The sequence below is a fragment of the Natator depressus genome, chromosome 1 (assembly GCF_965152275.1).
Source record: "Natator depressus isolate rNatDep1 chromosome 1, rNatDep2.hap1, whole genome shotgun sequence".
Classification (NCBI taxonomy): Eukaryota; Metazoa; Chordata; order Testudines; family Cheloniidae; genus Natator; species Natator depressus.
In genome coordinates this window covers 196881498-196894441 of record NC_134234.1, presented here as the reverse complement: position 1 = coordinate 196894441, position 12944 = coordinate 196881498, and the positions used below count along the sequence as shown (strand labels likewise).

Genomic DNA, 12944 nt, shown 5'->3' with positions numbered 1-12944 from the left:
ACACTTCCGCCACCTCTTCCGAGGCACTTCCGGGTTACGCGCGGGGGTGGGGCTTCGGTTGCCAGGAAGCGGCTTGGGAAGCGGAGGCGTCTCGCTGAGTTTACGCTGTAGGTAGCTGCACCCGAGGTCGGGAGCGGAGGGGACGGTACCATGGTGAGTGGGGGGCGGTGGCTCTTCTTGGGATGGACGTTACAACACCCCGCCCCCCGCTTCTTCCTGTAGCCTGGACCGCCCCGACCCCATGGAGCGGATGGGGGGTGGGGAGTCCTCTGCCCCTGCGGTCCCGCTCCGCTCCCTGACACGGCTGGGCTGGGCGGGGGGTGTCTCCGCTCTGGGGAGCGGCCGGGCCGCCTGTAACGGGCCGGCTGGTCAGCGCGTGCCCTGCGGCTCCCGGAGCGGCCGGGGGCTGTTCTCGTTTTCGGCGCATCCTCTCTTGTCGTAACGTCCAGCAGCGGCCCCCCCGGCCCCGTGGTGCTAGGCGCTGTACAAACCCAATGCAGAAGGACGCGCTGGCCCCAGACCGCGGACCCTGTGGCCCAGCCCCTTTCTCCCTCTGGGCCTGGCAGCAGACGCGGGGTGAGGGGCCCTGGTGGGGTGTTGGCAGCAGAACTAGCCCACTGCAAACCACTCCCAGGGGGGGCATGTGGCTCGTGGGTGCTGGGCAGGCCCCACCCCGGTCTCCGTCCTTCCACCACCTCGGGTGAAGCAGGAGCCTTGGCATCAAGTCCTGTCTTGAGCTTTGGTTTACTACTTCTCAAGCATCCTCTTCCAAGGCAGAAGAGTCGTGTTGTGACATCCAGTGCATCTGCACTGGTAAAGTTAGTACCTGTAGTTCAACAATTGCCAGCCACCAGGCAGCTGTCCCAGCCTTAAGCTGCTGGCTTGGCATGGTAGTAAAAATGCTCCAGCCCTTTCTACAGCAGAGTTGATATTGTTGCTACAACTGTGGCTGCTGCACGTTTGGTGTCAGTTGCTCTAATATGAGCACCGATTTTCCTGGTGTTGACAAAGTAATTGAGGCCCAATTTTAGCCTTTAAAATGTAAGGTATGGGGTGTGCTACAAAATAAAGAAGAGGAAAAAGCAAGAAATAGTATGGAGTTAGTAGACCAATTTAATCCTGGTGTAACTCCACTGAGATCTGTTATTTCTATTGCTAATCCTGGATTTCATAGATTCTGAGGCCAGAAGGGACCATTGTGATCATCTAGTCAGACCTTCTGTATACCTTGCTCCGTGACCTTAGACAAAATTGCTTCCACTTCTGTGGCTTAATTTCTCCATTGGTCTTACTTCTCTACCTCCCAGGGATGTTGTGAGGCTTAATCTATTAGTGGTTATAAATTATGTTCAAACTGTCCAATAAATGGTGCTAGGAAATTGCAAAATATTATTGGGTACCTAACTGGATAAATTTCTTGGGGTTGTGAGTAGACCTGTTGTTAATGCTTTATTGGTCTTTTAACGCAGGGCTGACCTTAAGCACAAGTAATTGGAGTTCCATACAGACTAGAAACTCGTGAGACAGTGCAAACCCCTCTCCAAGGTGGAGGCAATTAACAGATTAAAAAAAGAAACTATTGCACTTTGATTCCATTAGTGCCTGGCGCATGTTTAATAATTCAAACAAAACTACAGAATGCTTTTTGAGGGACTTTGATGAACAAGTGTCTGAAGATTATAAAATGCTGAATCTCACTGTCTAAAAAGGAACAAAAGACTGATACTGATAAGACACTTTAGACCCAATTTTGTCCTCAAATATGTATGCAAAATTCCTATTTATGTCAATGAGAGCTCCGTTTATGTATCTTAGGGCATAATTTGGCCTTTAAAGCCTACTTAAAACAGCTCCAGTTTCTCTTGTGGTCCCCCATCCTAGTCAGAAGCTTTGTTTATAAACTAAAATGCAGAACATAATGTAGGATCAGTTTTCCCCACTTCAGTATCAAAGTCATTGTCAATCTTCAAATAAATGGTTGAAATTCTGTTGGGTCATCCCAGGAGAAACATGAATAAATAAATTGTCAGCAACAGTCCTGTTACATTAATCAACATAGAAACCCGCCCTTTTGTAGCAATCTGTAATTGTTATGATTGTGGTGTGCTTCCAAGCATCCCTTTATTTGTAAGGTGGAATCAGGTAGACACACATTGTTTTTAAGAAACATGGTTTTTTTTTTTTTTTTTTTTACTGTTTCCTGTAACAAAAGACCAGTTTCTCACTGCAGTCCATATTTGTTCCCAGAAGCAGAGTTACTCTGTTTACATCATAATGCTTATAAGCAAGGCCCTTGTATTATGTGCGACATTAGCCCTAGATTTTGTGTCAAGTTATGTGGGAGAACAGCACTGAATTCCGTGACAATGTTAATTGATTACAAAACAATTTTGTTAAATTGGGTGACTACTAAAATGAAGGAGTCATGGGGTAGGCAGTGGCAGAAGGAGACAGAGTGCTCTATAGGGGGACAAGGAGAAAAGAGGCTCCTAAGCAGTGCCAGTGCAGAGTTGTACTCTTGTGAGTCTTAGAAGATGTACAGCAGGGGAGATGTCTGTCATGCTGAGCTCCTAAACTCTGTGGGAGAAGAGTTTAATAGCTATGCATCTGAGGAAGGTGCCTGCTGTGGTGAGCTCCTAATCCCTCTATGAGCAGAACTCCACTGTGTAGAAGGAGGGATGTTCTAATGAATAGGACACTGGACTAGTGGTTCAGTTCCCCGCTCAACCAGATTTCCTGTGCAACCTTGGGCCAAGGCGCTTAATTTACTCTGTACCTCAGTTCCCCATCTATAAATTGGGGATAATACTTGCCTACCTTGGTGGGGTGTTGTGAGGACAAAAAATCCATTAATGATTGTGTGGTGCTCAGATACTATCGTGATGAAGGCTGTATAAATAGGTAGAAGCTTATATAAGCCTCCCGCAACCCTTTCCAGGAGAATATTTAAATTCTTTCTGTCCCTCATAGTCCTGTATGTTACCAGCCACTCACATACATAGTCTCCTCCTGCAGTGGTCCTGAAATAGTGTGAGGACAAGCTAAGAAACTAGATGATGTGAAAATAGCCATTTTAAGAAAGTATCAGCATTATTTGAAATTCATGCAGTGTCTTAGCAGAAAGGTAAATTGAGTGGCAGTTGTACACCTTGTAACTCATTATATACCTGGTCCTGCTTAAAAAGTGAATGTTCTGTCTGAATATCAGAAGGATGTTAATAACGGCAACTTTCATTTAAAAACAGCTTGTTTCAAGAATATTGAATTAAAAATAAAATGCTCCTTCCTGTACGTTCAGATCTTATACTCTAAACCTAAATTCATCCTAAATGTAATTATTATGTCCTGAAAATCTGATAGAAAGTCGGACAGACCCTTTACTACAGCATTGCTCCCAGACAGCAGTATAAACTAAGAATTATGATAGAGACAAGGTGAGTGAGGTAATATGTTTTATTGGACCAACTTCTGAAGAAGAGCTGTCTGTAAGCTCGAAAGCTTGTCTCTCATCAACAGAAGTTGGTCCAATAAGAGACATTACCTCACCCACCTTGTCTCTCTAATATCCTGGGACCAGCATAACTGCAACAAAACTGTATATAGGAATTATGATGGCATTCATTAAAACATGTATAGAACTCCCTGAAGAGAAACTATTACAAATCACACTGTCGCTGTGGAACCATGAAAATTAAAATCTTAACTGAATCAGTTTCATACTGGTTTTATTTATGATGCAAAAATATTCAGAGTATATATTGGGCCCAGTGCTGCAGTCCTTTCTAGCAGTACATTAGAATTTGTATCTTTATAAATTGTAGAATTGGGCCTATAATTTTGGTGTGAACAAAGGGAAGTGGAGGAGCTCTGAAATATTCTTTAAATACATACCTTTCTATGCTAATGCATTGGTTTAGAGATCAGCTAATATCAATAAACAGTTTGAAACATTGCCATCCAGTGGCAAAGAGAAGTAAGTCAGTTACATTTGGGGATTTCATTGTCTACATGTGTGATCTGCACCTGTAGTAAATTGTACAGTGGTGAACACCCTAAAGGAATCGTCTTGTGTGTCAGCAGAAGGTTTGAGTATGGTGTTTGCTTGACTGTTTTAAATAAATGTTTTTAATAGAAATTATATGTTTTGATATAATCTCACACAAGGATGGGTAGGAATATTAAATGCCTCTTAAAAATATAAATGTCTTTTTAACAGTGTCTCTGTCACACTGTGTGAATCTAGAAAGCAAATCCAGATGCAGTAGCATGCCATTCAGTAGGAGCAATTGGTTTACTCCCTGATCCTGCAAGTGACTGCATGTGACACAGTCTTTTGACATCAGTGGACCTATTGTTGGGTGCAGTAGTTTGCTTGCATGCAGTCACTTGGAGGACTGGGGCCTTCATTTTCTTTACTCCTTAAAATAATAGTTCTTAGTGCTTGTCAGTTTCAAAAGTTCATTGCAAACAATCTTTGCAACACTCAGATAGGCAGATATTATCCCCATTTGATAAATGAGGAAACTGAGGTACACAGAGGCAAAGTGACTTGTCCAGTAGTACACAGCAAGCTCTCCATCCTGTTAAAACTTACTCACAGGCTTAATATTAAGCCTATGAGTAGTCTCATTAAGTTCAATGGAAGTTGGGTGCCAGCTTCCTCAGGTTCCTTTGAATATCACAACCTGGTTCTATATGACATAAAGCACAGAGATGTCAGAGTTTACTGTCTTGTCATTCTGATTATCATCTTGCTTCTTTTTTTTTACTCTTGTAGTTCTGACTTGATTTTAACTGCAGTGATCTTGAAAATTTCTTAAGCTAGATGCCAATGTGTTACAGCAACAGTAAACTTGGAATTCCAGCTGTTGCAGAAGTCTCCAGATGGTGTAAATTGACATAGCTCTACTGAGGATCTGGCCATTTGTTTGCATCTTTAAAAGCAGTCAAGATTATTTGCATCCTACAGAACCTGTAAAAACTCTTCGTATGACAAGGGCCAGCTTTTCTATAATAGACTTTACTCAACATTGTTCTCAGCTCTGTGTGCTTTTGTTGTGGAGCAGCCAGCTGTAATTTAAAAGGATGGCATTTTCTTTTTCAAAGAGGCTTCTTGAAAAAGGTATGAAAAGAAAAGGTGCTCTTCTGTTGCCTGATCAAGGTTTGCATCTGTGGGCTCAGCATGACTGATGTACCAGAGAAGGATCCCAATACTAACAGTAGTGTAGATATGTGAGCCGTGGCCTCTGACTCCTCCAGTTCTCAGTTAGAAAACTCTGTGACTAAATGAGCCACAAAGAGGAGTTTCCTAACTCATTGGTTTCATGACTACTCCTGTCTGCAGCATTTCAGTGCAAATGAAAATAAAGTGATATGTGCAATATGCTAAAAAAGCCATTACAGACAAAGAAAATGCAATAATTGTGGGCCTTAATTAGCTCATTGGCTGGTAAATCTTCAAATAAACAACTAGGAGAGTTTATTGGGGTCCATGCTGAACTAATGTACTCTAGTATTGCTAAGTTACCCTTTGGGCAGACAGGCCTTGTACTCTGTAGAAGATATGGCTGCTAATATCCTGGAATTTTTGGGCTGTGTAATTAGAAAATAAACTGATACAAAGATACAGACTTCTGCCCTTGGCATCCATGCAGTTAAAAAGACAGGTGCAGGAATGCAAAAAAAACCAACCAAACAAAAAAAATGTTGTCCCATTATGTTTGTCTGATTGACCCACAGAAAACTTGTTTCAATTACTCATTTTGGGTCAATACTGCCACCCCTATGGGACTACAGTACATGTCAAGTAAAGTACTACTCTGCCTATGTAAAGGTGGCAAAATCAGGACCCTGTGTGACGTGCAAATAACTTACTGGATAAGCCAAATCGTAGCTCAGTTTTGCAGAAGTTGCTGCCCTCAAAAAAAAAAATTAATACATGCAAAGTTATGGCTCATCTGAATGATGTGGGTAAAGTAATTGCCATCACAGGAGACAAAGTAGACATCTGCTAAGGTTAAATCCTGTATTAACCATTGCATCACTTATAAGTTGTCTTTTGGGAGCACTGACTCCTGGTGCAGTTCCTTATTTGTAATAAATTTGTCAGATCATTTTTATTCCTTTAAATCCATTTCAAGTGTTGCTATGAAGTGAAAGAGATCCAGGATTTATTGGATGAGCCATCACTGAAAGTAAAAGAAGCTTATGGAGTTTATTAATTGGCAGTGCAAAGTCTAGACTGACTAGTTATTTTAACCTAAGGTCTGATGCCAAAGCCAAATGACTACCAAATCACAATCAGGTGTTAACAATGTTTTAATTACTGCTCTATACCCTGAAATTATCAAACCCCTGAGCAATCCACTCTCTTGTTTATTTCCCTGTTTAAGATCTGATTATCTTTACACAAAAATCAACTCTCTTCCAAAGCAGTCTCCTAACATGCTTCCTCCCTAGTAGCCTTTCACACTATGTTCATTGTGCTGAAAGTGACTTATCCCTGCTTTCATTTCTGAAGAATTGTACAAATCCTTTGGGGCTCACTGAAGGAGATCCTTGTGGACTGGAAACACCCTGTCCCTAATTTACACTAGGGAAAACCCAAGGAGGTATGTAAATAGGTCAGGCCACAGTGGTCAAGGAGGTACAGCTCTTCCTTCCCTTCACAGCTTGCTTGGGCTGAGGGAAGGCAGCTGTATTTTTGCCCCAGTCAGTTTAAGCATGTGGACTTTATTACCCTGATTAGGAGATATAAAGGGCTGGTGAGACAAAGGGCGCAACCCTGGAAGAACTGAACAGAAAGATTTCTGCTAACCGAGCCTGCTCAGGAGGGTATTAACTTAAATTTCTGTTTAATTAGGCTACTTTTGTACAAATGTGCCTTCTCATGGAAATAAGCATTGTACCTAGTGGTATTTGCAGGACTGGGCTCTGTGATTCTGTGCTTTTGTTTTAGTGACCACTGCATAAGTGATACAAGTATTGGAGTGTTTGGGTTGCAATTTTTTATATACTGATTGGAATTTTGTGACTTGAGATCCTTTCTATATTTTACACAACCGCTTTCCCCCAGCTGCCCCCCACCTCCAAAACTTCTCAGTTGTTTTAGTCATCCCTCCTTATCCCCATCTTAATGTATAGTGTATAAACTGGGTTGGCTTGTGTTCTTTCTTGGATGAAAGACCTTCATAAATAGCAGTTGTGTGTATGGTATGAAGATTTAGAAAACCGGTGAGTGGGATGCCCCAAATCAAAGGGGAAAGAGCAATGTTATCCTAATTATGCACTGTGACTATCAACTCTCTGGATACTTACAAACTTTAAACTCATATGCACATAATTGGTCCTGCAGCGAAAAGGAACTTGGAAATAAAATAACCCTCACCTACAGACAGTGCAATTCCATATGGCTCCCAGAAAAACTAACTTTAGTCCCTTGAATGGTAGTACTAAAAAAGGCACTACTGAAAGTGATCCCTTTGGGTTGTGTACTGTGAGTTGTTTAATTAGAGATGGGCGCAGGCCTCAAAACGTTGGTTACAGGAATGGTTTCTGTTATGATTGTGTGTTTAAAAACTGTTAAGGAGCATAAAAAAAAGGGATATACACGCTCCTTTTAATGGATGCATGTATAAGTCTAAGTATACATAATTCTGTCTTTTAAACACTCGAGAACTTGAGGATGTTCAGGCTCATCTGTGCTTTTAACACTTGTGCCTAGATGCCATGCTGGTTGGCACCTTTAAAATAGCTTCCTTTTAGAATAACACATTTTTTATTTTTATATGGTAGTGTTAATAATACTTTGAACTTGTGTGGTGACTTCTGAAGTACAAGCACCTCTCAGTAAAGCTTTTGTTTGTTAAATGGGGAAACTGAGGTAAAAGTGTTTAAGTGACTTGTCCACGGTAACCCAGAAAGTCCATGGAAGATGCAGGAATGAAATCCAGTAGTCCTGGCATAGCCAATGAAATTGAAAGGTGTCAAATTAAAAACTGGCAAAAGGAAATAGTTTTAAAAGGAACTATAATTGACACATGGGACTCAGGGCCACATGACATAATTAAGGATGGGAGCTTAGCAGATATTAATATGGATAATAAGAACATCCACACTTTCATTACACAGGATAAATGTATACAAAAAGTCAAAATCATTCTGTTCCAGAACTCATGATAACTGTTATATACCTGGAGTAAGAAAGAAATTTCCCTTATCGGTTGGTTACTCCAAAACTAATCATTTCTCGCATCTTCCTCTGAAGCATGTGGTACTGGCACTTTTGGAGACAAGATATAAAGACTCAACCACATCCCCTGTGTTTCAAACGTTTTCTGGGTGAAGAGGACTTGACTGCCTGGACACCCCAGTCCATGCCACTTATAATTTCTAGAATGCTTGTGTACATTGCACGTCTAAATGTTGGTTGGCTTTATAAAGCCTTCATCTTTGACTTTCTCCTATTAACTCATTATTTTTCTAAGTATAGTTTACTATACAATGTTTGCTACTACTCACATGCTAAATATGTCTTAAATAAAGTAATAGGAAATTGGATAACACCTCTAATTTGACAATATTTAAATGAAGCATTCAGCCCCACTATGAACACTAGATGGCACTCCTTTATTTGCAGAGACATAGCTTTGATAAGGTTTGTTCAAGATATGGGTCTGTTGCCCAGTTGTATATTATGAGTTCTGTGTACACTGTCTTTATTAATTTTAACCACTTCATTTTGAAAGAATCCACTTCCCACCAAGTACTATGAAACTGTGTAAAAACAGTACTAGGTGCAACCTTGCTGAACAGGATTATCGTGCCGTTTTGCTATGCTGAAGGTAGCATGGCTCTGCTTCCATTGAGGACAAGGCCAGTTAGTTGCTGTTGATCAGAACCGAGGGAGAAACCTTTTTCTAAAGAAAAGTTTGGAGACTAGAAATGATGGGTGAAAGCTGCAAAGCTTGGTTCTAGAGCGTAACTTCCCTAGAGTTTGGGGGTGGGCGCATATGGGGTTTTATTTTAGCATGATATAGAGGAGACATCAGCCTCGTTCAAATCTGTGTCTCAGTGCACTCCAGTTTTGTGATTTTGATGGGAGGAGGGTAATTTGGCTCTGGGGCTGAGATCAGATTTGGATGGGTGAGTGTTATTAAATTGTGGGTGATAGGTTTTTGTTTTGAATGAGCCTGACAGATTCAATGGAAATTGAGTTGGTAATGGTTTCATTGATGTAAGGGAAGAAAATTGATTGAAGAGTGCAGGGGGAGAGATTCAGAGAGGTGGGGACTCTTGCTCAGACAGGAAATGAGTTCTGTGATGGGCTTCATACAGAGGGTGATGGTGGGTGTGGGATTGTCTGGCAGGGGATTTTATTTTTAAAGGCCTGGAAGAAAGGTGTGCTGGGGAGGAAGTATGCAGAGGCAATGCTTGGCTTGAACTGAGCATGCTCAGTAATACAGCTGAAGCCGGCTGCCCTCACTCTGCCCCCCCGTGATCGACAGACACGGGTTGTCTCTGGAAATGTGTATATATAGCTGCAATCCTGTGCCAAACTTTAACGCCAGTATTCATTAAATTATGTTTTGCCCTTCTCTATCACTTCATTCTCATTACTAGGCTGAACCAATTTCCCCAATCTGAACATCCCCAGACTATGTGGAAGTTTGGTTCTGGAGCCCATCTTTGCAGCTTGAACACATTTCTACTCTCAAATCTATCTTTCCTCAACAACCTTCTAGAACCTTCTAGTAGTTTTCAAGCTGTGGTCCACTGAGTGCATGCTGGTCAAATAGTTCTGTTTTTAACTTGTTTCTAGCTGCTTCTACAGGTATCTAGTTCTATCACTGGAAAGAAGCTCATGGAGGCTTGTAAACAACAGCTGGCAATGAGGATGAGCCAGCCTAGCAGCTTCTATTATTATTATTTGTATTTCTATAGTACCTTGAAGCCCCAGTCATGGACCAGGACCCTGTTGTGCTAAGCACTGTAAAACACAGAATAAAAAAGATGGTCCCCTGCCCCAAAGAGCTTACTGGCAAAGTATAAGAGAAGAGACAGTAGATAAATATAGACAGGAGTAGAAAGGAGTCACTACCAGTCAGCATGATGGGCAGTGGTCTCTCATGGTTAAACAGAGTCTTAAGCAGGTAGTTGAAGAAGGACCATGTAGCTTTGCTTGTGTTTATGGGGAGCTCTTCCCAAGCATGAGGCAGCATAGGAGAAAGCATGAAGGTGCTTGTTTTAACGCTTAACAAATAGATGAAGGTGGCTGGCATTGTGGGCTGATTGGAGGCAGAAGGCAAGAGCTCAATAGCAAATGAAAGATGATAGTGGAGTGGGGGCCTGGAAAGTGAAGACAGACAGCTTGTTTTAGATGCAATAGAGAATGGGGAGCCAGTGAACAGATTCACGGAGAGAGGTAACACAGTCCTAGGGATGAACTAGGACAGGAGTAGGCAACCTTTCAAAGAAGAAGAGCCATTTTTTTTGTTTTTGTCTTTGACCAAAATCTTTCGAGAGCCACATCACATGCAAAGCTACTTGTAGAGTTAGAATTTATCAACTAATAATAATTGAATGTATTAAAGTTATTACTACTCACCAGTACTTTTTAATGGGACTTCTGACGTTTGAATATAAACAGGAAGGGGCTCTGGGCTGGGGCAGGGGAATGGGGTACAGGAGGGGGTGCGAGGTCTGGGAGGGAGTTTGGGTGGAGAAGGGGGTTCCGATCTGGGGCAGGGGGTTGGGAGGTGGGAGGTGCAGGCTTTGGCAGGGGGGCACTTACCACAGGCAGCTCCTGGCCAGCAGTGCAGCAGAGCTCAGGCAGGCTGCATGCCGTGGCCCCACGCCGCTCCCGGAAGCGGCTGGCTGCTGGCATGTCTCTGCATGCCCCTGACGGGGGCGAGGCAGCTCTGCGCGCTGCCCTGGCTCCGGCCCCAGCACCATCCTCACAGCTCCCATTGGACGGGAGCCGGCCAATGGGAGCTGCGGCTGCGGTGTTTGCGGGTGCGGGCAGCGCACAGAGACCCGCTGCCTTCTCTCCCCCCCTCCCCTCGAGGGGCACGCAGAGACGTGCCAGCAGCTTCCAGGAGTGGCATGGGGCCAGAGCCCAGCTGCGCCGTTGGCCGGGAGCTGCCTGTGGTAAGCGCTTCCTGGCCAGAGCCTATACCTTGCACCCCATCAAAAAAAACCCCCAAAAACAGCTGCCTACAAGGGGGCAGCCAAAGAACTGCATGCGGCTCCGGAGCTGTAGCTTGCTGACCCCTGGGTTAGGAGAATGGTCTTTGGAGCAGCATTGTGAGTGGATATGAGCAGGGCAAGATGGCATTTGTCAAGGCCAGAGAGAAGGATGTTACAGTAATCAAGATATAAGACGATAAGAGGCTGGATGAAAGCTTTGGTTGGGGATGGATAGGAAAGGCTGCATCTTAGAAATGTTATGCAGAAAGAATTGGCAACATTTAAACATAGACTTAATGTGAGATTCTCGAGAGGTCTGGGTCAAAGATGATGCCCAGGTTGTGGGCCTGAGTGACAGGCAGGATGGTAATCTTGTCCTGAGAGAGGAGGTTGTAGGGAGGGCTTTGGGAGGATTTATGTATGGCCACAACAGGGTCTTAGGATCCATCGACACTCAATAAAAGACTTAAAAGTGGCAATTCTTCAACAAAAAAACTTCAAAAACAGTCTCCAACGAGAAACTGCAGAACTGGAATTAATTTGCAAACTGGACACCATCAAATTAGAATAATAGATATTAGGGTTGGAAGAGACCTCAGGAGGTCATCTAGTCCAACCCCCTGCTCAAAGCAGGACCAACATGAACTAAATCATCCCAGCCAAGCCTTTGTCAAGCCGGGCCTTAAAAACCTCTAAGGATGGAGATTCCACTACCTCCCTAAGTAACCCATTCCAATTCTTCACCACCCTCCTAGTGAAGTAGTGTTTCCTAATATCCAACCTACACCTCCCCCACTGCAATTTGAGACCATTGCTTCTTGTTCTGTTATCTGCCACCACTGAAAACAGCCTAGCTCCATCCTCTTTGGAACCCCCCTTCAGGTAATTGAAGGCTGCTATCAAATCCCCCCTCACTCTTCTCTCCTGCAGACTAAATAACCCCAGTTCCCTCAGCCTCTCCGCGTAAATCATGTGCCCCAGTCCCCTAATCATTTTCGTTGCCCTCCGCTGCACTTTCTCCAATTTGTCCACATCTCTTCTGTAGTGGGGGGACCAAAACTGGACGCAATACTCCAGGTGTGGCCTCACCAATGTCGAATAGAGGGGAATAATCACTTCCCTCGATCTGCTGGCAATGCTCCTACTAATACAGCCCAGTATGCCACTGACATTCTTGGCAACAAGGGCACACTGCTGACTCATATCCAGCTTCTCATCCACTGTAATCCCGATGTCCTTTTCTGCAGAACTGCTTAGCCAGTTGGTCCCCAGCCTGTAGTGGTACCTGAATAAAGATGGGAGTGGATGGGTCCCTACAAAAACTAATTTTCCCCCTGCTGATACTCTCACCTTCTTGTCAACTATTTGAAATGGGCCACCTTGATTACATTGAACTCATTAGCACTACAGAAGTGATTTTTCCTCCTTTCTTGTCAACTGTTCAGAATAGCCCACTACTACTTTAATTGAATTGGCTCATTAGCACTGACCCCCACTTGGTAAGGCAACTCCCATCTTTTCATATGCTGTGTATTTATACCTCTTTACTGCGTTTTCCACTCCATGCATCTGATGAAGTGGGTTTTAGCCCATGAAAGCTTATGCCCAGATAAATTTCTTAGTCTCTAAGGTGCCACAAGGACTCCTCGTTGTTTTTGCTGATGCAGACTAACACGGCTACCACTCTGAAACCAAGTACATCATAAATATTCACTAATTATGCCTTACAATCCCTCTGAAGTAGGTCAGTATTAGTA

The 12944-nt window shown here is 43.3% G+C and overlaps 1 protein-coding gene across 2 annotated transcripts in view; it reads left to right on the top strand.

Annotated features, from left to right (window-relative positions):
- Positions 1–13: 13 nt before the first annotated feature.
- NME7 (NME/NM23 family member 7) overlaps positions 14–12944 on the top strand; it is a 159286-nt gene continuing 146355 nt past the window's right edge. The window contains exon 1 of one of the 2 annotated variants that reach the window (XM_074973651.1): positions 14–153. In XM_074973651.1, the coding sequence (XP_074829752.1) occupies positions 151–153 (3 nt within the window). In that variant the 5' untranslated portion in view covers positions 14–150. The remainder of the gene's footprint in view (positions 154–12944) is intronic. The other variant, XM_074973661.1, reaches the window with a different exon arrangement.